At 39.5% G+C, this 21,205-nt stretch overlaps 5 protein-coding genes across 6 annotated transcripts; 3 read left to right on the top strand and 2 right to left on the bottom strand.

The window, feature by feature from the left end:
* Positions 1 to 526: 526 nt before the first annotated feature.
* Positions 527 to 7,779, bottom strand: vps33b (VPS33B late endosome and lysosome associated). Its single transcript, XM_080499649.1, has 24 exons — positions 7,661 to 7,779; positions 7,304 to 7,400; positions 6,896 to 6,976; positions 6,741 to 6,802; positions 6,600 to 6,649; positions 5,767 to 5,834; positions 5,638 to 5,683; positions 5,451 to 5,545; positions 5,114 to 5,218; positions 4,685 to 4,775; positions 4,522 to 4,599; positions 3,782 to 3,855; positions 3,606 to 3,692; positions 3,280 to 3,370; positions 3,130 to 3,204; positions 2,714 to 2,778; positions 2,560 to 2,614; positions 2,429 to 2,475; positions 1,720 to 1,852; positions 1,527 to 1,600; positions 1,290 to 1,391; positions 1,108 to 1,183; positions 856 to 975; positions 527 to 713 (listed from the first exon to the last, which is right to left on the bottom strand). Exons 2-24 carry the CDS (start codon positions 7,397 to 7,399, stop codon positions 634 to 636), a joined length of 1,851 nt encoding a protein of 616 aa, XP_080355775.1. The 5' UTR covers position 7,400; positions 7,661 to 7,779; the 3' UTR covers positions 527 to 633.
* On the top strand, positions 7,720 to 10,343 carry hddc3 (HD domain containing 3). The gene is made up of 4 exons (XM_080499639.1): positions 7,720 to 7,929; positions 8,729 to 8,784; positions 8,882 to 9,122; positions 9,347 to 10,343. The coding sequence occupies exons 1-4, from the start codon at positions 7,818 to 7,820 to the stop codon at positions 9,475 to 9,477; spliced, it is 540 nt and encodes a 179-aa protein (XP_080355765.1). The 5' UTR covers positions 7,720 to 7,817; the 3' UTR covers positions 9,478 to 10,343.
* Positions 9,717 to 13,654, top strand: LOC308132497 (uncharacterized protein). Of its 2 annotated transcripts, none has more exons than XM_080499619.1 (3): positions 9,717 to 9,797; positions 11,956 to 12,454; positions 12,542 to 13,654. In XM_080499619.1, the coding sequence occupies exons 1-3, from the start codon at positions 9,793 to 9,795 to the stop codon at positions 13,055 to 13,057; spliced, it is 1,020 nt and encodes a 339-aa protein (XP_080355745.1). In that variant the 5' UTR covers positions 9,717 to 9,792; the 3' UTR covers positions 13,058 to 13,654. The 2 variants fall into 2 exon arrangements, with proteins under 2 accessions (XP_080355745.1, XP_080355744.1); XM_080499618.1 differs by lacking the exon at positions 9,717 to 9,797 and adding an exon at positions 11,444 to 11,865.
* Positions 13,655 to 14,144: 490 nt separating this feature from the next.
* Positions 14,145 to 18,235, top strand: mfap1 (microfibril associated protein 1). The gene is made up of 7 exons (XM_080500273.1): positions 14,145 to 14,318; positions 15,380 to 15,596; positions 15,699 to 16,025; positions 16,405 to 16,674; positions 16,800 to 16,959; positions 17,202 to 17,291; positions 17,693 to 18,235. The coding sequence occupies exons 1-7, from the start codon at positions 14,237 to 14,239 to the stop codon at positions 17,870 to 17,872; spliced, it is 1,326 nt and encodes a 441-aa protein (XP_080356399.1). The 5' UTR covers positions 14,145 to 14,236; the 3' UTR covers positions 17,873 to 18,235.
* Positions 18,236 to 18,244: 9 nt separating this feature from the next.
* On the bottom strand, positions 18,245 to 20,459 carry hypk (huntingtin interacting protein K). The gene is made up of 4 exons (XM_080500392.1): positions 20,287 to 20,459; positions 19,240 to 19,295; positions 19,082 to 19,133; positions 18,245 to 18,479 (listed from the first exon to the last, which is right to left on the bottom strand). The coding sequence occupies exons 1-4, from the start codon at positions 20,446 to 20,448 to the stop codon at positions 18,384 to 18,386; spliced, it is 366 nt and encodes a 121-aa protein (XP_080356518.1). The 5' UTR covers positions 20,449 to 20,459; the 3' UTR covers positions 18,245 to 18,383.
* Positions 20,460 to 21,205: the final 746 nt, after the last annotated feature.

Here is a 21,205-nt window from a genome sequence, read left to right as displayed (position 1 = left end):
CGCCCATCGCTACACAGTTCGTGTCTAAAACAAACGTACCAATTGAGGAGCTGCCGGTGACGTAAACCTTCAATAATGTCGCTGTTGTTTTATTTTTTGACACATTAACAGAAGAGGAAGCCGATAGAGTCGTTATAAATAGCAACACCAGATTAGAAGTTTATACCAAATTCATACATTTTATGATGTCAGACGCTAGGAAAAAAATAAAACATGTAGATTTTGAAAAAATGTGTGCATAAAAAAGTGTATTTGTTCAATTAAAACAGATGCATGTTATTATTGGATGTTATAAATTATAAGATAGATATGGAAAACACATTCTGTTATGGCATCCTGTGATGCTCTTAAAAGAAAATAATGGGAGATATAGTACAGCATTAGTGATTTCACTTACGCTGATGGTGTGACATGTGCGCGTGTGTGTGGGTGTAAGGTATATTTGTCTGAATACAACAAAAGAGACAAACTTGTAGATTAAAAAAAAAACATTTATTCACTTTATACATCTTTACAAATCTTTTGCTGTCACAAACAGGCCAGAAGCAAATATTTCTCTGAATGTAATGCCAGCCTTGGAGCAAATGTAGCAGGAATGTGCCAGGATTCCGTTGGACGATGTGCTTACAGGATTCATGAAGTGTTACCCAGTAAAGATTCCAGAAGTCTCGAGTTGTTTGTAATGGCAGTTGTTACCACAATGAACCTATAACCTGAAACAAGAAAACAGAAAACATTTATTAAATATTTATTTCTCCTCACGCAGCCACTGTATTAATATTCATAATCAACAATACTAAAGCTAAAGTTGATGAACGATTACAGCAAGAAGAAATAATTTGTTACAGTTTTTACCTTTCTCTTTGCCTAGGAAACGAAGCGCAGAAATCTCAGAGAAGGTGCATCCTCCGAGGAACATGACCAAAACGATGCGCTGAGCATCGTTCTTTGTCTTTGAATCAGCACCATTGTTGCCTGAAAAGAAATGGGGAAAAAAAACAGAGCGTACAATAATTCAAAAATAATGCATAAGGGGATGACAAGGAGTAGTAATAAGAGTAGAACTTCTTGCTCAAATCATAACCATGAAACTCTTGATGCTCTAACCTGTAACAGCAAATTCCTGTCCATTTAGAAGCCGAGTGACTTCTTCGAGCCCCGTCCAACCGTTTCGCTCCAACACCTAAGAAAAGCACATGAAGACACGACAGGAGTTTCATTGTCTGTCTGCAAGAGAGTGGAATCTGAGTCTGATCCAGTGAGATAAATAAATGCTGACAGCGGTCTACCTGCTCAATCAGCTTGCAGCTCAGAGGGATGTAGGCGCCACTGAAGATGTAGGCCATGTCTCGTGGGACACGGAGGTCATATTCTTCATCTGACTTTGGCACCTTTATACAAAGGAAAGTGTGCTTGGTAACAATAATGATTTGCCTGAGATTAAAAGCAAATGTAACTATGCAGAGATACCATCAACATTAAACAGGCACTTTTGAAGAGTTTTAGTTTTGGTGATGATCATTTACCAGGTTGAGTTTTCGGCTCAAGGCCCTGAAGTTGCTTTTCTTTGCCAAAGAAGAAAAGGCATCAGTCAGCTTCCCTAGAAACAAAGACATTATCAAAGAATCAAGGAAAGCCAAATATATCTTTTTTTAAATCCACCCTCAAATACTTATAAGGTCTTTTTGCTTCTTCTTCCTGAGGTGATTGTTATTTTACCTGCCGTTTTGTCGTTGACCAGTTTCCCAACTTTGCTCTCCATAACTGTGAGCGTCTCGCCTGGCTGCTGCTCAACCAGCAGCCCCATCTGCTTCAGGTTGTGAAATGTGAGCAGTTGATCTACTCCATAGCTCTGTTTTGTCATAAAAAAAACATGTAAAAAGCATTAGATTGGAGGCTGTTCATCAAGAGAGGAACACATAAACATGTTTCAGGCTTTTAACAAGGATCAAGTCCATGTCAAAATTACGCATAGTTTGTTTTTTCAAACTGAAAAGAAATACTGAACACAGTCTATCAATATGCTCTTGTGGAATATACACAATATAATATCGAGTCAATCTCTATATATTGTTACAGTAATTGTTGGAAAGAGAGCAAAACAATTAAACTTTCCTTGTTTACAGAAATTCCTGTTTCCTATTCCTGTTTTCTTACCCATATAGCAAATAAATACGTTTGTCAGTTTCTCCACTTGTGGGTAGAACAACTAATACAAAATAGCACATTTCACAGCGGGAAATACCTTCTAAAAAAATGTAATGTAACTTTATAAAAAAAAGCACCTAAAATAAGGTGGTGCCATTTTCATTTTACACATCTAGTCATAAAAGTATAATAATGTCATTTTAAAATAACTGGTAATGGTTTCAATGGTTTCTCTGAGAATATTCTTTGTGAAATACACACAACTGCTTTCTCTGCTCACCTGAAGGTACTGAGCTTTTAATGAGCGGTAGTCCTTTGGCAGTAGTCCTGTGAGAAAATCAAGTCACACAGATGCTCAAACAACATACGAGTGATTGAACTTGCATTGAAAAAAAGCAGGAAAGGACTCACCGTTTTCTGTGATAGACAGAAGACAAAGCAGCCTCAGGCCTTCTATCATGGAGACCTAGAAAAAAGAACACAAAAAAAAAAAACACCCAAACTTCATGTGAAGATGCTTTTGTTTCTGGACTTCTGGAGAGTGGAGCTGTTTAAATAAACCTACCTGTCTGTTGATGTGCTCTTCTATGTAAGAAATACATTCGCGGATGTCAAATCCTTCAAGTAAAGCTGGAGAACACAAGAAAGCAAAATCTGCACTATAAATCATGTTCCGTGATCTAAATTAAAACGTTAGTTTTAATGGCAGCATCTCAGATTGAAGAAACCATTCAGCAAAGTTGCCAAAGTAAGAATGTTACACATTTTTTTTATTACATCAGCAAAACATAACTGAATGTTGTATGTTTTATGCCATTTTTGGTTCTCTTTTGAATTTTCTACCTCTTTACATATTTATAATGTATCACATATACAGACTGCACTTACAATTCATTTTTTAAGCAATGATGATAAAGATTAATCTGATTCAGATCTATAATCTAAAAGTTCAACCCAATGGACAGATTGTAGATTCCTTACAGTGTTCCGTCTTCAACAGCTCCTGAAAGTCCTGCTTCGTTTTCTTCTTCATGATAGATTCACTGGCACCGATGTCTGGAAGCGAAAACGTGTCGTTAAGCCAACAAGCTTTTGCAGGTCTGATTTACAGTTCGGGTCAGGAAGACTCACGAAGGCTGAGAAGTCGATGTTCCTGCTTTAACCCTTTCAGCTCCTCCGACACAAACGTCTTCATCTGCTGTATGTCCATCCCCCGGCGTTTCTGTCGAAACAATGGAATAAAAGAAACAGTTCACAGCAGAAGCTGACACATAATTCACTAAAAATAAAAAAATGTTATCATGTAAAAGAACATTTGCACACATACACATGTATTTAGAAATTACAAATATACTAACAGAGCGAGAGAGCGAGAAAGAGAGAAAGAGAAATATGACATGACCATCAAACGATGTATGTGACTTTGGTTATAGAGACTGTCACGGACACAAACTCACATCATATGCAGTCTGAAGAGTCCTGGCTTTCTGACTGAGGAAGCCAAAGACGTTGGAGAAATGTTCGTTCCTGATTTCATTGAAGACCTACGGGACACAGGAAAGTTCATACAGACGTCTGTCTCAAGATGTCAGGTGACGGGCAGCAGTCGGCTCGGCTCTGAAGTCGGTCCCACCTTATCCTGCGAGTTCAGCATGACTTTCACACTTTTGTTTGAGGTGGTGACGTCGGGGGTGAACTCCACACATCCTGCAGAAGAGACGCTGTGATGAGACGACATATCAACACAGAACGGGCCGAAACAGGATCGTGTTTGAAAATGTCTGCGGTCGTGCGTTGTGACAGTACTGTGTATACTTGATTAAATACTTATTAATGGCCTGCAGAGTCAAGGCTGATATTCTTAAAAATATCCCACAGTGCATGGATTAAATGTAGAAATCATATTTCACATAAGAATGTGAAGAAGCACATGTTCCAAAAACAATGTTGTTTTTAAACTCTTGATTATCCTGAGTTACAAAAAGTAAGTAGTATCTTTGAAGGTGTTCTATTTATAGTTTCAATCACATCATTTTTGCATTTCGTTTCCAAATGCAAAGTTTATTTAAAATTTTCAGTAATTAGTAAGTCCAGTGGTTATGAAAGAAGTAACTAGTAACTGTAACCACAATACACAACAGTTTAGTCAAAGACACCATCAAAGTAATGCCTATTTAGACAATCAATTTTTTTAGGATGTAAAATTCATTCATCCAGGTGCGAGATGTTTTAATTTAGACATCAGTAGCTGTTTATTTCAGTCTACTTGATAAATTCCTTTTAGTATACTGGACATCATTTCTGAATCTGAAAAATGTTGAGGTTGTGGCGGCTCGGCACGGAGAAGGACGGCACACTTCAGGGGACACCCACCACATTTAATTCGAAATATATCATCCACAAGTCCTTCGTAGACAACTTGCGAGCAGAGAGGAGTGACGAAGTCGACATCTGCAAAGACAGCAACAACATCGGCACAAGAAACAAGGACAGCACGGTGTGTAACCCGCCGAGAGGAGAACGAGGGGCTCCTCACCTCTGTCGATGAGAAAAACACTTCCTATCTCAGCTTGGCGAGGCTTTTGTTCACTGTCCTCCAACAGCTCCCTCCATGACGCGTACGCCATCTGTTTTCAGCCAGAATGAGTTTGTGTTTTTCAGTCATTTTGTCCATCAAAAGCAGCTTTATCCAAGCATCAAAAGAAGCGTCTGCTGCTAATCTGTATGATCATAGTTTATATCAGCTGGTAAATTGCTGCATCTTCTCGCTGTCATTCGTTCTTAAACCAGTTTTACTTCAAGCGACTCTTAAACTGAGGTAACAGAGCATCTTCCATCTACAAATTGATGTAGCACAAGTTGAACTTAATGACAGAAATAGTCACTGGAACATCCCACGCAGTGCTGGTAGCTCAGCGTTGACAGAGCGGCAATCCCCAGCGGTCAAGCAGAACTAAGCACTTGCCTTAGAACAGCGTCCGATCCCATAGACCTTTGTAAACGGGCCGTAAAGGGAGTGGAGGAGGTGCAGAGCGCTGCCAGCTGTGCTCACCCAGCGCTGGTCTCCTGCCTGTATAATCACAACATCTGTTTATTAATACATCAGTTCACCATTCGGCAGCAAAATGACACTCGGAAAATTAAAGAAGGCAAAAGAACAAAATGGAGAGAGTAAATGTAAAAAACTAAATACAGATACCTCCAAAATCTATGTATGTAAAATGAGTAAAAATACTTTGTTTCTTGCCTTCTCTGCCAATTCTAGCCAATTAGTTTTAGAGTATATTCAAGCTCATATTTACCAGAAAGTTGTCTTGAAAGAATTCTGGCAGTTCCATACTGAGGATATCATCGTCAAGTGGAAGGAGGTAGAAAGCCCATTCATCTGTGGTCACATCTGTGAGAAACCAAAACCATATTTATATGTTTACTTTGACCTTCACTGGTCACTGGTGCAAAAACAAAATGGCTGAAAGTGGTGAAACTCACCCCCAAAGATCCCCTGCTCCTCCAATACAGCCTCACATGCGTAGAACTGAACGACAGAAAGAAATGGTCAGCGGAGTAAATACCGAGAATTGAGCAGCGTGTCAATACAAACAACAGAACGGGAAATACCTTCTGAGGGGTAAAAATGATCTTGTATCTTCTAAACTTCCCAACAGCCTTGTCGGCATTGACAACATCTGGAAGGAGTGGGAAAAACATCATAAAATAACTTTGAGTTTTATAAACAGCATTGAAAGAACCAAAGACGGTCATGTTGAGCTGGGGATTATAGAAAATATTTAAAAACTATTAACATCGGCACAAGAATACAACTTGTAATGCACGCAGATTTGAACAGTTGCAGAAAAATGAATGACATCTTAAAAATGTAGTGACGTTTAAATAATTTCTATCTACACAAGGTGGAGACAACTCTGGTTGGGAATTACACTTTTAGCAGGCTTTATTGCAAAAGTTTATTCAGTGGTATCGTAACCCGAACCCAAATTGTGTTCAGAGTGACAATGATTTTCCTTATGAACAAAGTGTTTTTAAACATTAACAACTAAATAATAATCATATTCAGTGAAAAATCATCGTTGTTAGAGGCACTGATTTGAAACATACAAGTACAGTTTTTTATGGCTTCTTTGTTTGTGCAGTTGTTTTGCATTACAATCAGTAAAGAATCAAAGATTCTTTCACATCAAATGTTCCCAAATGACTGGAGCTTTTAAAATTCCACCAAATGTTTGATTCCTATAAAAATAAATTTCTAATTTATTTGTTTACTTTGTTATTTTAATACCAGATGTTTATTGTCACCTAGTTATATCTTTGACTTTGTTTAATAACTGCAGGAGATCCAGGTTAAACTCTTCTCACAATCCTGGCTACGTTCCTGGACAACTATAAATTTACTGTGAAGTGTAAGTGAAAGTGAGAGTAGTTTTTGGACTTGCCACATATCCACTTTACTGTTTGTATTCTCGGTCGAATCAGAAAGCAGAGCCTATACAAAGAGAAGCAGCGCATTGTCAAACAAATACACGAGACGTGCTCATATGTAAGCTGATGTGTCATTGTCAGTGTGCGGAACTCACTGATCTGAAGTGCTGACGATTGGTTTGTGTTCCACTTTGTAAAGTTTGTCAACATCATGTTGCTGCAAAAGAGAACATGAAAGGCTTTTTTTAAAATATATTTGCATTTAACAATTTTTTTGGACAAGAAGAGTTGGGATGGTCAGATGGCTCACCTTTAGAGTTGACACATTAGCAATACGATCGAGTGGGCTCATCAGATCAGCCTCGATGAAGAGGTCTTTCTTCCCAGGTAACTGTGTAATGGGAGAGGGGGAAGATGAGTGAAGACGAAGCACAGCAAAGATTGTTTTGACTCAGAAAGGGTTGTTTCCTGAAACTTTTTTGGAAGCAAATACTCTTTTATCAACAGTCACTTTGCTCTGGGACATGGGCTTCTATAAATGTAAACGAATCAAGATAAGAAGAGATAAAATGTGTGGGAAAAAATAGGTGTAAAATCATATCATAAACATTGAACACTGACATATGTCTATGAGTGACATGACAATCGTGTTAGTGTGTAGTGTGTAATCCAGCAGAGCCTCACTAATCAGAGTCACATCACTGATGCTTGTTCTCACCTGTTCCAGCAGGTAGATGAGTTGATCTCTGACGAGCCTCTTCAGCAGGGAGAAGTCAGGGAGTTCCGGGGAGTCCCTCCGGGCGCTGTATGCCATGCTGGAGCGGAACCAACACAACAGAACAACCGGTTATTCACAACAAATACAGAAAAACATTTGCTTAAAGTCACAGACAACAGAAACACAAAGACGAGACGAAAATATCTTGTTAATTTACGAGCTAAGTTAGCTTTGAAGCTAAAGCCCATCTGTCACATCAGACCAGTTTACAAAATGAACGTCGACAAGGCACACCGGCGTGAGATAATATGAGATAAGGACGTTCTCAACATTTAACAGGAATGGCGAAAAACATACTTAATAAATCAGGATGAAACAGACGTGTATATGTAGTTAGCATCTGCCTCCTTCCGTAGCTCCATAGGCAGAAACGATATTGTCGCACGCAGTTTCCGCCCGGACTGCTCGGGAGACGGACTGCTGTGCACCAGTGAGAAGATACCTGTGTGAAAACATGGCATCTGATGCCGTCTTTCTGTTAGAAACGGCCAATTTCGCTGCGGAAAAACATCGACACCAGCGACGAAAAGACCCAGAAGGAACGCCGTATATCAACCACCCCATCGGTAGGAAACGAGTGTTGCCACCTTAAAATGACGCGATCGAATCTGTCAATTCACTGTATGTAAGGTCACTGCTGATGTCTAACTTGTTGTTATGAGACAGAAAGCTAGATATTTGTTTAAGTAAAATGGTTGTTGTACAAATAAAAATTTTTTTTCTTGTATTTCGAGATTGGAACAAAAGTAGAGATTCTTAACTGAGACACTTTCCTTTTATTGTCGATGATAAAGTACTTGAGCCTCCTTGGTAACTTATCAGTAACACGCATTAAAAGTTATAAAAGTTATCTATCTTAAGAACCACAGACACAGAAACACCAAAGTAGTGACAAATATTTATGACCGTCCAGATATTACAAACAAAAACATAATTGCGATAAGGCAAACAATCAGGGGTGCAACATATCAGGCGGACGTTCCATTGGTACAAACATTTCAGTCTTTCTCTTTCTAAATTAAAAAAAATGTAGCTAGTCACATGAAGTTTAATTCATACTTTAAATCATATAAATGAATGCACGGTCCGTGTACATTTCCATTACATTATGCAGCCCTGCACACAGATATTTCAGTTGCACCATAACACAGATGGAAAAGTCATTTATGGCTCACCAGAAGAAATGATGTGATTAAATAGCAGAGAGTGGCCACATAATGACACAAAACACCCACACTCTGACAGCAAATCCAAAGAAAGCTCTCCTATTTGGTGTTTTTGACTTGTTCCGAAGCTTAACACAGTCAGATCCTTTGTTGACTTTGTTCTCTCTGATACTCAAAGCTCTGTATGATTCTTTTTCAGGAGTAGCTAGAATCCTTAGCCACGAGGGAGGAATCATTGACATTGAAGTTTTGCAAGTATGCTATCAGCTGCATAAGTGAGTTGCTGTCATGGACCTATCTTCTGGGGTCACTCAACCAGTACGTTGTCTCCGTTTGACCATTTCTTGTGCAGGCTGCTTTGCTCCATGACACAGTGGAGGACACAGACACCACTCATGCAGAGCTTGAAGCTAAATTTGGGCCAGTTGTTGCCCGCATAGTTCAGGAAGTGACAGACGACAAAAGTCTGCCAAAGCAAGAGAGGAAGCGTCTTCAGGTGGAACATGCGCCGCACTGCAGCCACCAAGCCAAACTGGTTAAACTGGCTGATAAGCTTTACAACCTGAGGGACCTGAACCGCATCACACCTGCTGGTCAGTATCATCACTGCTCTTCTACTATTAGCTGAGTCTTTTCAGGGTTATCTTCACCACACTATTCAGAAGAACATTTTATTGTATTGACTTGCCGGCCACAGTGTGTTGCGGTTGCCTTGTAGTTTGAATTGTGAAGCGATAATGGTTCCCTATGAACATCTGCTTGTGAAATATGAATAATAGAAGAAATATGTTCTAATAGTTTAATGTGTGTTTTTCAGGTTGGACAGCTGAGCGGGTGCAGGAGTATTTTGTCTGGGCTTGTCAGGTGGTGAAAGGCCTTAAAGGAACAAACTCCATTCTGGAGGAGAAACTGGAGGAGCTGTTCAAACAGAGAGGAGTCCAGCTCTGATCACATGGACACAAAACACTGTGAAGAGGAGATTCTCTACATAACAATTCAACAGCTTTGTTATAACAACACTACTCACAAAAAGTTCACATAAAAGCCTGACGTCCTTTTGGCCATGTCCCAGACTGATTACTGCTTCATTTTGAACAATTCCTGTGGAACCGGTTGACCAATGCAACTCAACTCCATGCGCATTTAAAGGAGGTGAGAAGGACCAAGTGTCACTTTGGACTGTTAACGTCAGCTTAGTTTCTGTGCTAGACGACCTGCAACGGCACCCGACTACTCCACCAGGCACCAGCGTCATCGTCTGGCATGGGGTGAGAAGCATTTATATTGGACGAGGGACTCAGTACTGTTCTCTGATGAAGGTCCAGTCATATCAAGCAGAAACGCATCGGCAATTGTTTTAATCTTTTTTTCTTTTTTTTTGTTTGCTGGCCTACATGGTGCAGTGACAAGCCCATACCACCTGAATAACTTCAGTAACCCAGTGTCTCTGCATAAACAGGCTGACTTTTATCTTCATGGACGACAAAGCTCCAGCTCTTCGGGGTGGCATAATTCAGGAAAGGCTACTGTAAAACAGACATCTGAGATCAACTGATCAGCAGACAATAAGTCGACTTTTGAACAGCATGAGACGTCAAGATGCAGTCAAGGTGTAATTAGTATTCAAGGGCACATGATAATTTATTGAGACATTTTGTTTTAATGTAGAATACCCACCACTGATATTGATTTCTATTTAAGTGACCTCCTTTAATAATGTATCACTGGAGCATGAACTTTTTACACTTTTATATATATTTTTAATCCATTTTACCCGAAAGCCAAATATCCATAACGTTTTGTGAGTAGTGTGTGTCCTCTATTAAAATACTTCACATTCAATATAAATCTACAATTTTTTTTGTTTTATATACAGCGATATGTTTTGCAAAATGTGTGAAATAATGTGAACAAAAACAAATGCTACAACGCCAATGTATCAATTGTTGGAACTAAGAATTAATTAGAATTAAATATTTACCCAATCTGAAAACTAATGCCAGCAACAAACTGTAGATAAAGGAATAATAAATCTAAAATTTAAAAAAAACACCAAGCAAACAGACTATTGATGAAAGTAGCAAAAACAACATGCACCAGTCAAAAGACTAAATTACAAGTGTTCTATTAATGCCTCCTTTGTAAATAGTTTGGTGTTTTTTTCCAGTCAATTTCATTCTTCCCTTGCTTATATGAGTCACTGTGACAATTGTCTTAATAGAATCACCTTCATAAAGATGAAGCACTCTTAAAGCAACTGGACATTTGCCAATTGGTTTCAACTTAAAATTTGTGTTGAACTCAGACTCCTCACATTTGGTTTGTATACACAGCAGGTCTTCCTGGTGAAAATGGCATCAAAATCGACTGCAAAAGTCAAAGGGCGTGGTCAAAATACACTGTCAGTAACAGCAAACGCTACCAATCTCTGACCAGCAAGGATGCAAGGACTCATGCTGCATACAGCTTTAATGGTGTTTTATTTTGTGGTTTTGTTAATCTTTTGAAAAGTTTAGCCTAAATTCAGAGTTTTATTCTAGTTATTAATTTTGATGTTTCGTTCTTTGTTGGTTTTGTGTTTATTTCTTCTATTTTGCCATGGTATTGTGTATCGTATGTCTGGTTGAGTCCTGTTGTCAAGTTGTGGTTTTCAATTGCCACATTTGAACCTCATGACAATATACAGTATACTTAAAGGGTTTAAAACACTAAAGGAAAACTGCTGTTACAACAGTATTATTATTATTATTATTATTATTTCAACAATTTTAAATTGTTACGAAAATAGACCTACATAATATAAACCCTTGCAACGTTCTTCGTCTGCATTCCAACGAGAGGTGGGACTTCCCATTTCCGGTCCGTCACCATAACGAGTTCAACTTCCGCTTTGATGGAGCCGCGTCGTGTTAATTTCATTAAATTGGGGGAAAACGCATTTTTATTTCAGATCCATGTAGTAGATCAGACAACCATGGATTGTCGCGATGTCTCCACCGATTCGGGCCTCGTCCGGCACCGTACCAGTCTGAAATGAGACGGGTGAGCTGTTAGCAGGTTGCTAGCGGTGTGTTAAACATGACAACCAGCTGTCAGTGAAATTTGTTGGGTTCGTGTAAAGTTAATCAAAATACTTGGGGACATATGTGGGTCAAAGGGAACAAGTTATGAATTAAAGAGCCAGCCTGATCAACATCATTGGCATTAGATTCAAATGTTACTTTTAAACTGTGCCACCTCAGTGAAGAGAAAGGAAATGGAGCTGGAGGGCTTGAGTGCTTTAGAGCAACGACTGAATTGTCCTCTCAACTGCATCTCTGAAGATCTGGAGGAGAGGTATCACAGTGCACAAGTTTGAAGTGACTCAACTTTATAGTTACTCGTGTCGAAATACTGATTTGTCCACTGTTTTGTGTCCCTTGTAAGACAGAGGCAGACTGCAGAGCCAGAAATCATGGCTGGAAGCAGCGAGGACTCTGTGGAAATCACATGGGACGCAGAGTGCAAGGGGGACAGTGAGAATGAAGAGCATGTGGATGACGAAGAAGTTGGAACGAGACTCATGAAGATGGATCAGCAAGTTTTGGAAAGGAAGAACAAGATTGAGATTATGGGGGTGGAAGAGGAGGGGAAGCCGGGTGACCAGTCGGAGTCTGAACCAGGATATGAAGAATACACAGACAGTGAAAATGAAGTTGAACTCCAGTTTAAACCTGCTTTCATCCACACTTATGAAGTCAAACAACCTCAGACACATTTAAAGTCAAACCCTAATTGTTCTGACAATTTATGCAGCCTTTTACCCCCGATCAAGTTGTTACTCAGACAGATTTCCAAGCCTGAACATGTGGTTAACAACATTCACAGCTCTGATGGTGGTATGGGGCACTCTGGGTGTCAGAAGAGTGGTGTGGCTGAGGAAAAGGTGGCTAATTCTACAATTTCTGTCATTGAATTTTAATTGTTCTTTCATTCAATCACACTAAAGGCATTTCTTTATGCTCTGATGTAGGAAGTCGAGAGGAAAGGTGCAATGAAATGTCCACAAGCCGTGGAGAGAGGGATGGAGGCTGTAAAGGTGAAGCAGGGGGCTGACTTTGAGCCTGGACCTGTCAACTTGGTTGAGCAAATTAGCAACCTCACACAGTGTGGCAAAAGTTTTCCAAAGAGGCAGTATCTTTCTGAAGAGAGGATCGGGAAAGGATCGCCACTCTGTGAGAAACTGCGTGAGAAAATAGTGGAACAATTCAAGAATAACGTGCCTCAGCGGAAAATTGCCAAAAACCTGGGAATTGCATTGTCGACGGTGCATAACATCATCAAAAGATTCAGAGAATCTGGACAAATTTCTGTGCGCAAAGGACAAGGCCGAAAACCGATATTGACTGGCTGTGATATTCAGGCCCTCAGGCAGCACTGCATGGAAAACAAACTGGATTCTGTCGTGGAAATCACTGCTTGGGCTCAGAAACACTTTGGAAAAACGCTGTCTGTGAACACAATTCGTCGCTGCATCCATAAATGCTAGTTCATTAATTGAAGAAGCCAATGTTTAGGTAAAGAACTGCAGCTGTTTTGGGGGGGTCTGAGTTCATTCTACATGAAAGTTAATGGAAAAGTGTCTTACTTCAGTTTGTGATTAGAACACACCTTAAAAAGCATCATCTATCATGGTAGGCGGGTTCATTATGTGTACATGCAATGAGTGATTTGGACTTTTCCAATTGATTTTAATGATTAATTTTTACAGGTTTTGCAGCAGCATGTGCCTTTTTGACGATGGCGTAAAATGTCAGCCTTGCTTCCGTCAGTCTGCACCAGGGTAGCTGTGGCTCCATACGTAGTTTACCACCATCAAGTATGGAGTGAATGAGTAATGCAATGTAAAGTCTCCTTGAATGTCCAGAAAAGTGCTATATAAAGCCAATGCATTATTATTATCATTATTATTATTATTATTATTATTATTTCCTTGTACATCATGTTTTATTGTCATGTATGTTATTGCATATTCCATTTATGTTTCTGTTCATGTTACTCCTTTTCACCTTATATATTGTCTTTATCAATAGATTGCTGTTACAACACTGGATTTTTGACACTTGCATAAAAAAGTTTTCATTATATTTACATAAATCAGGTTTTGATTGAAAATTGTGTTTACTTGACAGACATTAGTTGCCAGAACAAATTCCAACGGCAGTTTTGATAAACACTGAGTTTGAATAAAGCCACAATTTAGGCTTTCATAAACCATGTGGATATATTTGATTTGGACTGTGAAATCCTGGAATAAGTCAGCTTTATTTTCTTGAGAATGGTCACATGCCGTTGTTCTGACAGAGTGGAATAGAACACAAGATTACTAGTGTGAATCTGGAACCCAACCTAATTAAAGAGTTTGCTCAAAAAATGTTCACGTCAACTTTTATAGATAGTCAAATAACACTCACATTGGATATTTTATTTTTTTTAAAAATGTGTGTGTATATATATATTTTTTTTTTTTCCTTTTTTAAATTTATTTATTTAGTAATTTATTTTTTACTAACGGTCGGGTCGGATCGGACTTTCCACTTCCGGTCCGTCAACCTTGCGAGTTTAACTTCCGGGTTAGCTGAACGACATCGAGCTCATTTTGGTCACTGGAAAAAATAAGAAAGAAAACAAACGTTTTTCCCAGATTTCCCTCGACGACCGGGCAATCATGTCTAGTCGCGAAGCCCTCAACATGAAGCTCCCGCCGATCCAGTCCACGGCCGGCGCCGTGCCGGTCCGGAATGAGAAAGGTGAGATTTACAGAGGAGTGTTTGCAGACGGCTAACGACGTGCTAACGTTAGCCGTCCTGCTATCACAGATAAAGATGAGATAAATGTTCACAGCTTAAATGATCCAGTTAATGTAGAGTCATCGGAGATAGCTGATTGTTTTAATGGAAATAAATCAGACACAAACATTATATTTCGCCTTCAATATATTTGTGGAGCAATCATCACGTAAATAAACCGAAGCCTTTTCCTCCAATGTGTCTTTAAAACTGGTGTCAGTCATCGTTGAATGTCTAATAATTTACCACAAAGATGCATTTATGTTTATTATTTACCACAGAATCTTCTAACATCAGAGTCATTCTAGTTTACTGCTTCAGTGATTGAGTAATTGTTCCAACATATTGTTCTGCATGCACACTTTCTCAAATAGTCTAAATTGTTTTTTTGATTTTAACCAATATTCTAAGCAATATATTGATGCCATCTTAAACGCTATAACAAAACGGGTCACATCTGGTTACTTTATGACTACTGCTTCGAAACAGTATCCTTAACAGTAACAATATCTCATCCAAGCAGTTAATCAAATTTGAGAACAGGAGCCAAGTTGTTGTTATTGTAGAATAGCATGAAATCTCTAAATTACCACCAAAAGTAACATTGAAATGGCTTTATAATGCGTTAATGACAGTTTTTCTAAACATACCCGGACATCTATTGTATCTTGAGACCATGAAGTCAGGTGTGTAAATTCTGGGTTTTCGTGGATGAAAAAGTAAATACTTGATTAATGCCAAAACTTATGATTGGACCAAATAATCTGTGTTTAGTTTGGTCCAATCATAGTTTATTTCCTTAGGCACAAAACTAGAATAGATCTATGTTAGGGGTTTATTTTCAAGTATTAAAAGAGTAGTTAACTATTAGAGTACGTCACACTTTTTAAATAGCCAGACTCTCTTGAGGGCACTATCTGAAGATGTTTTCTTTTCTTTTTTTCTTCATTTCATAATAACTTCTTGAGTCATTCCAAGTCCATATGCTCCACTTAAACTATTGTTGCCTCTTCATCTCTCAGGTGAACTGTCCATGGAGAAGGTGAAGGTGAAGCGGTATGTGTCGGGTAAACGTCCAGACTATGCACCGATGGAGTCGTCGGATGAGGAAGAGGAGGACTTCCAGTTTGTGAAGAAGGGAAAGGAAATGGAGCAGGAAGTGGAGCTGGAGGAGGAGGATGTTTCAGACCCACGTCTGAAACGTCTGCTCAACCGTGTCTCTGAGGACGTGGAGGAAAGGTACTGCACAGCTCCCATAAGTTTGATTTGACTTTTCTGTATGGTTGTTTGTGCTGAAATTCTCCTTTTGACCGCACCGCTCACGTGCTTCTTTGTCATCAGACTTGCCAGACACCGGCAGATCGCAGAGCCGGAAGTTGTGGCCGAAAGCAGCGAGGACTCGGACGAGGGAACGTGGCACCCCGAGCGTGAGGAGAGCAGCGAGGATGAAGAGGAGGAGGAGGAAGAGGTGGACGATGAGGAAATCGAGAGAAGGCGAGCGATGATGCGACAGAGGGCCTTGGAAAGAAAGAACGAGGAGATGGAGGTCATGGAGGTGGAGGACGAGGGAAAGTCGGGGGAGGAGTCCGAGTCTGAGTCTGAATATGAGGAATACACAGACAGCGAGGATGAAGCTGAGCCGCGACTCAAACCCGTCTTCATCCGCAAGTATGAAGGCCTCTTAAAGTCAGATCTTAAATGTTTTGACCACTTATGTGGCTCAACTTGTTAATTTACTCAATTTGATTGTATTTGACAGTAATTTCTCAGATTTCTTTTTCATAATATATTTTAATGGGTTAACTGAAGTAGATTTCTTTGCTCTTCATTTATTAATTAGTCTCTACACATTGGCACATACAATGATATGGCTTTCTATTTGTGTATGCTTCTACACAGTTTATTACATGTGCATGCATGTCATTTGTGTTTCACTTTTCATCTACGGTGACTTTTTGCATTTTTATAACCTGATTGCAATACTGTTGAGATTACATGCACAGTTGTATTCGCACTCTGAGTCGTATCTTCTGTGTTGGCGCCACAGAAAGGACCGAGTCACGGTGGCAGAGCGCGAGGCGGAAGAGCTGAAACAGCGAGAGCTGGAGGCCGAAGCCAAGAAGCAGGTTGAGGAGCGACGGCGCTACACGCTCAAGATCGTGGAGGAGGAGGCGAAGAAGGAGTTTGAGGAGAACCGGCGCACGCTGGCCGCTCTTGAAGCCCTCGATACCGACGGAGAGAACGAGGAAGAGGAGTACGAGGCCTGGAAGGTCCGAGAGCTGAAACGCATCAAGAGGGACAGAGAGGCCCGAGAAGTGTGAGTAAACACAGACGTGACTCCCGAAAACAACTTGTTTTAAAAAAATATTTGCGTGCTTTGTCTGTTTTTGTTTTGGGTTTTTTTTTCTTCTGAGGATGGTAATGAGATTTCTTCATTCTCAGGTTGGAGAAGGAGAAGTCAGAAATTGACAGATTCCGTAACTTAACGGAGGAGGAGCGGCGGGCAGAGTTGCGCAACAGCGGCAAGCTCATCACCAACAAGGCCAGCAAAGGCAAATATAAGTTCCTGCAGAAGTACTACCACAGAGGAGCTTTCTTCATGGTGAGTGTCAGCAGAGCCCTCAATCTCACTGCGACGTTCACTACCTCGTCTCATTTTAACGTTGGAGTACAGCTGGGTGATTCTGCACCTATTGTCTTATCATCACACTGCGCGATGCTTGATGCCCAGAGTAAAGTCGTGATATTAAGCTGACGTTGATGTCGTGTTTTTTTGAGCGTTCAAGATTCTGTTCATGCTGTTTTCACATGTTGAATTTTCAAATAATCTTGTTTGTGTTGCAGGATGAGGAAGAGGACGTGTACAAGAGGGATTTCAGTGCCCCGACTCTGGAGGATCACTTCAACAAGACCATCTTGCCTAAAGTCATGCAGGTCAGTACCTTTTACTCTTTCAGCATACCTTTGCCTGCAAACTTTACGGCTTGCAGTGTCTTAAAGGAGAACTTGCACTGTGTTTTTTTTTGTCTGTCGGGGATAAAATTAAACTTTTTTAAAGAATCCAGTTCTGAAAACCTAGAAAGGGTGACATTAACATCTGTTTATGTTCCATTTTTTTTCCTTAAATCTCTTTATTTTTTAAAGTCTTGGTTGCAGTGTCTTATTAAACTCAACTTTATTCATATCACACTTTTAAAACAGACAGAGCCGTACATAAATAGACAAACAGTGCTATCAATTCAATTTCAACATTTATCTACAGTATAAACTATAGATTCATGGCAAATCCATTAAACTTTCCGACTCCATTGTCTGGGTTCATTTTCATTCACAAGGTCAAAAACTTTGGCCGCTCTGGACGCACCAAGTACACCCACCTGGTGGACCAGGACACCACGTCGTTCGACTCGGCCTGGGCCCAGGAGACCGCCCAGAACAGCAAGTTCTTCAAGCAAAAGGCGGCGGGCGTGAGGGACGTGTTTGACCGGCCCACCGTGAAGAAGAGGAAGACTTGAGGCGTGTGAAAGACGCAAGCAGCAGCGTTACAGACTGATCAGAGACAGACTGCGGCCTGCTCACTCAGTTGTTAAGACTTTGTTGCAGAAGGAAAGCAGTAAATGGATCATGCTGCACCATGAAGCTGGTTAGGTGGGATTTCCTTCTGTCCTCCAAAGTCACAAACCGGTAAATTGCTACCACACGCCCAATACTTATTCAATTTAAAGCAGATCTTTGTGGTGTAATTTTGTAAATATTCAGCTGGCTCCATGTAGATTCACTCTTTAATCTGAGTGACTTTTTCACCCTTAGTTGTTTTGTGAAAATACTCCAGTTGTACTGTGATGTGTGCGAATAAAAGCCGTATTTTTACAAACCAACACAAAAAGCTTTGAGCAAACTGTCAGCCTTTATTAAAAAAAAAAAAAAAATACAACAGTTCAACCACTGAGTCTCGTTGATTTTTGAAGAGTCTTGGCCAAACACAAGAAGAAAGTGAAGCAGTCCAGTGTGGAAATTACATTTTGTTCAGTTGGTCAGAGTCACCAGAGCTTCCACTACGTTGCCCATGTGTTCCCTCAGGCTGCGCTCGGCCACGGCCCTCGAGATCTCCATCTCCGACATCTGCACAGCAACGGCACAAACCGAATCCATCAGGATAAGAAATTGCTGATTTGAACTATTATGATGCAGAAAGTGGTCTAGACTAGATGAACGTAGGCCTCCTGAAATTACACCGCTGTAAAATGTAATCCAAAGAAAATTTTGACTTTTATGGGTCAAAGTTGAACAAGTATTATCAGTAGTACTGGTTGATGTGAACATTCATAGTTACTGATGAATTTAATACCAACATTCTCGACTGTGGACCAGAGTATCTGGATAAAATCCACACAAACGCAGATCATGCAAACTCCACAACGAAAGACCACTGTTTGTACAATGATCTAATGTTAATTGGCATTAAATCCAAGAACAGGATGCTTGTTGATCAAATTACATTTGGGAAGGTAAATGCAAATTTCCCCAAATTTTATACTTCCAGGTAAACTGTGGATTAACCATTTTATTTCATTACATTTGCAATTCTGTAATGATCAGTGAAAAGAAGGGGGATTCGAAGTGATTGTTACCGTTTGGCCCAGATCGAGTCATAACAGCAAATCACCAAAAGACAAGAGTGGCCACATAGTTATAATATAATACAAACCACAAAACAAACTTACAATGAGTTCTACATCCTCCTTCTTAATGGTGACTTTGGCCAACTCCTTTTCTCTGAAAAGAGAAAAAGCAGAAACTTGGTATCTGGGAGACACTGAACATAAAACAATAGAAGGCCTTTAAAGGCTCATAGTGTTTGAAGGATCAGAGTTGATCTCACCTTTCCTGCTTGGCTTTCTGTTCTCGTGACCTTCTGTCTCCAATCACTGACATCGCCTGAAAAACACACATGATTTAATTTAGATGAACTAAAACACTCTCCTTTCTCCCTGTCATTTTTAAAGTTTCATCAGTGCAGGAAATACCTGCATCCACACAGCAATGTGCAAAAAAACTATAGACTTTATCTATTATAATCTCATTTTTAACATTCATGGGTCTTTTAATACCGAAGAGTCCTTATTTTTAATCTTTTCAAGTTGATGCTTTGATTGATCATCAAATATTCAATATATATTAGGTTATTGCTATCATTTACCATCATGGTGCTTCAGAATTATTATTTTTTTAGCTCATATGTCCATCCTCTGTACCTCAGTATACCACAGTTGGTTTGGAAGAGGATAGTTTGAAAAGAACCTGGTCCATTTCTTTAATGAACAACGTTCAGTTGAAGGCTTTCACACAGTCATAACTTGGGTCACACAAACTTGACAATCAGAGCAGACTCATTCAAGAGTTATCCTCAGACCTCAGCACATATTTAAATGTGATTCTGCTCCAAAGTGCCGGGAACTAATAAATGTGTCACAATCAAGATCCACGGAAAGTCTGATGAGGAATGTCTGACGTTCTGAAGTAATGACATCTGAGATTTATGACAACGTCTACAATAATATAATTAATGCAATATAATGCTTAAAAGGTATAAAGGTATTTCAGAAACATTTAGGCATAATACAGCCACACATCCCTGGATGTAAAAATCATAGGATCCAGTGTTTCTGCACGAACTTGTCACTTTGTTTTAAAGCCTTTTGACTGGTACGAAAAGCACGATTACCCAAACAATCAACCCACAAAAGTTACAGAAACTATCTTTTACTCAAGTAACACTTAAGTAAAGTCTTTGTTTCAGATTAAGGAGGCAGGTGGGTGATGTTTGAAGAGAATAGTTTTCCTGGTTTGGTGAGGAGTAAGAGCTCAGACCGTGAAAGCAGCAGCCGCATAGCGGCCGCATGTTCCGGGCACACCTTCCAGATCTCACCGTTTCCAGATCGGAGCTGGAGATTTCCTTCTCCTCCGCGTAGTCCGTGACCCGCTCCAAGTCCGCGGCTCCGCTATCATGTTTGCGGGGCTTCTCTGCCGGCTTCCCGGTGCAGTTCTCCTCCGCTTCCAGGTCGAGATCGACGTCTCCCTCTGCCGCCATGTTTGCTCAAGTAAAACCGGAACAAAAAGAAAGGTTCCGCTACAAGCCGGACTGCTCTGGACGTACAACCGGAAATAGACAATGCTGAGCAGCAAACATTTTTTCTTTTTTACTTTAAATACTTTATTAACGCTTTTTGAGAAGACATAGCTGATTGCTTGTTAAATTTAACAATCTTTCTGACCTAAATAAATTACTTAATTTTTTAAAGATGAATTATTATTATTATTATTATTATTATTATTATTATTATTATTATTATTATTATTATTATTATTATTATTATTATTATTATTATTATTATTATTATTATTATATGTTAAATGTAAAACTTTGCACGGGAGTAGAGGACTAACTTTATTATTGTATATATATCTATTATCTTGTATTTTGTGACGCCTGTATATGGCCTAACAGAGCATTGAAAACAATGTTACTGTGAAATTAATTTCTGAAATGTAATTATGTTTAATTAATTAAAAAAATTCAACTGACTCAGACTCAAATCAAATCAAAAGAAAAAAATCTGCATTGTGTGTCATAGTTAAGAGACAATAAAGACAGCAAATGACAAACCCTGAAAGTATAGGGTACTTTGTGGCTCAGTTAATTCAATGAAAAACCCAGATGTTTATCCCAAATATAAAACTTGTGTAATAAAGCTATTTTGTTTTTGTAAGGTTTGATGTTTTATTCTCATAAGAAACTCTGATGTAAATTGAGGTGTTTCCTAAAATAAAATAGAATACTTCATAAG

The sequence above is a fragment of the Blennius ocellaris genome (genome assembly GCF_963422515.1).
Source record: "Blennius ocellaris genome assembly, chromosome: 1".
NCBI lineage: Eukaryota > Metazoa > Chordata > Actinopteri > Blenniiformes > Blenniidae > Blennius > Blennius ocellaris.
This window is presented reverse-complemented; position numbering and strand designations above follow the sequence as displayed.

Coding starts and splice junctions, on each gene's coding strand:
- vps33b (XM_080499649.1), bottom strand. CDS start 7,399: ATGGCATACAGCGCCCGGAGGGACTCCCCGGAACTCCCTGACTTCTCC. Junction 3,693..3,781: donor TGCTGAACTCGCAGGATAAG/GTGGGACCGACT, acceptor TGTGTCCCGTAG/GTCTTCAATGAAATCAGGAA. Junction 976..1,107: donor ACAGGAATTTGCTGTTACAG/GTTAGAGCATCA, acceptor ATTTCTTTTCAG/GCAACAATGGTGCTGATTCA.
- hddc3 (XM_080499639.1), top strand. CDS start 7,818: ATGGCATCTGATGCCGTCTTTCTGTTAGAAACGGCCAATTTCGCTGCG. Junction 7,930..8,728: donor GTATATCAACCACCCCATCG/GTAGGAAACGAG, acceptor ATTCTTTTTCAG/GAGTAGCTAGAATCCTTAGC. Junction 9,123..9,346: donor GAACCGCATCACACCTGCTG/GTCAGTATCATC, acceptor TGTGTTTTTCAG/GTTGGACAGCTGAGCGGGTG.
- LOC308132497 (XM_080499618.1), top strand. CDS start 11,744: ATGTTACTTTTAAACTGTGCCACCTCAGTGAAGAGAAAGGAAATGGAG. Junction 11,866..11,955: donor TCTGAAGATCTGGAGGAGAG/GTATCACAGTGC, acceptor GTCCCTTGTAAG/ACAGAGGCAGACTGCAGAGC. Junction 12,455..12,541: donor GTGGTGTGGCTGAGGAAAAG/GTGGCTAATTCT, acceptor GCTCTGATGTAG/GAAGTCGAGAGGAAAGGTGC.
- mfap1 (XM_080500273.1), top strand. CDS start 14,237: ATGTCTAGTCGCGAAGCCCTCAACATGAAGCTCCCGCCGATCCAGTCC. Junction 14,319..15,379: donor GCCGGTCCGGAATGAGAAAG/GTGAGATTTACA, acceptor TTCATCTCTCAG/GTGAACTGTCCATGGAGAAG. Junction 15,597..15,698: donor TCTGAGGACGTGGAGGAAAG/GTACTGCACAGC, acceptor CTTTGTCATCAG/ACTTGCCAGACACCGGCAGA.
- hypk (XM_080500392.1), bottom strand. CDS start 20,448: ATGGCGGCAGAGGGAGACGTCGATCTCGACCTGGAAGCGGAGGAGAAC. Junction 19,296..20,286: donor CCAGCTCCGATCTGGAAACG/GTGAGATCTGGA, acceptor TGTGTTTTTCAG/GCGATGTCAGTGATTGGAGA. Junction 19,134..19,239: donor CAGAAAGCCAAGCAGGAAAG/GTGAGATCAACT, acceptor TTCTCTTTTCAG/AGAAAAGGAGTTGGCCAAAG.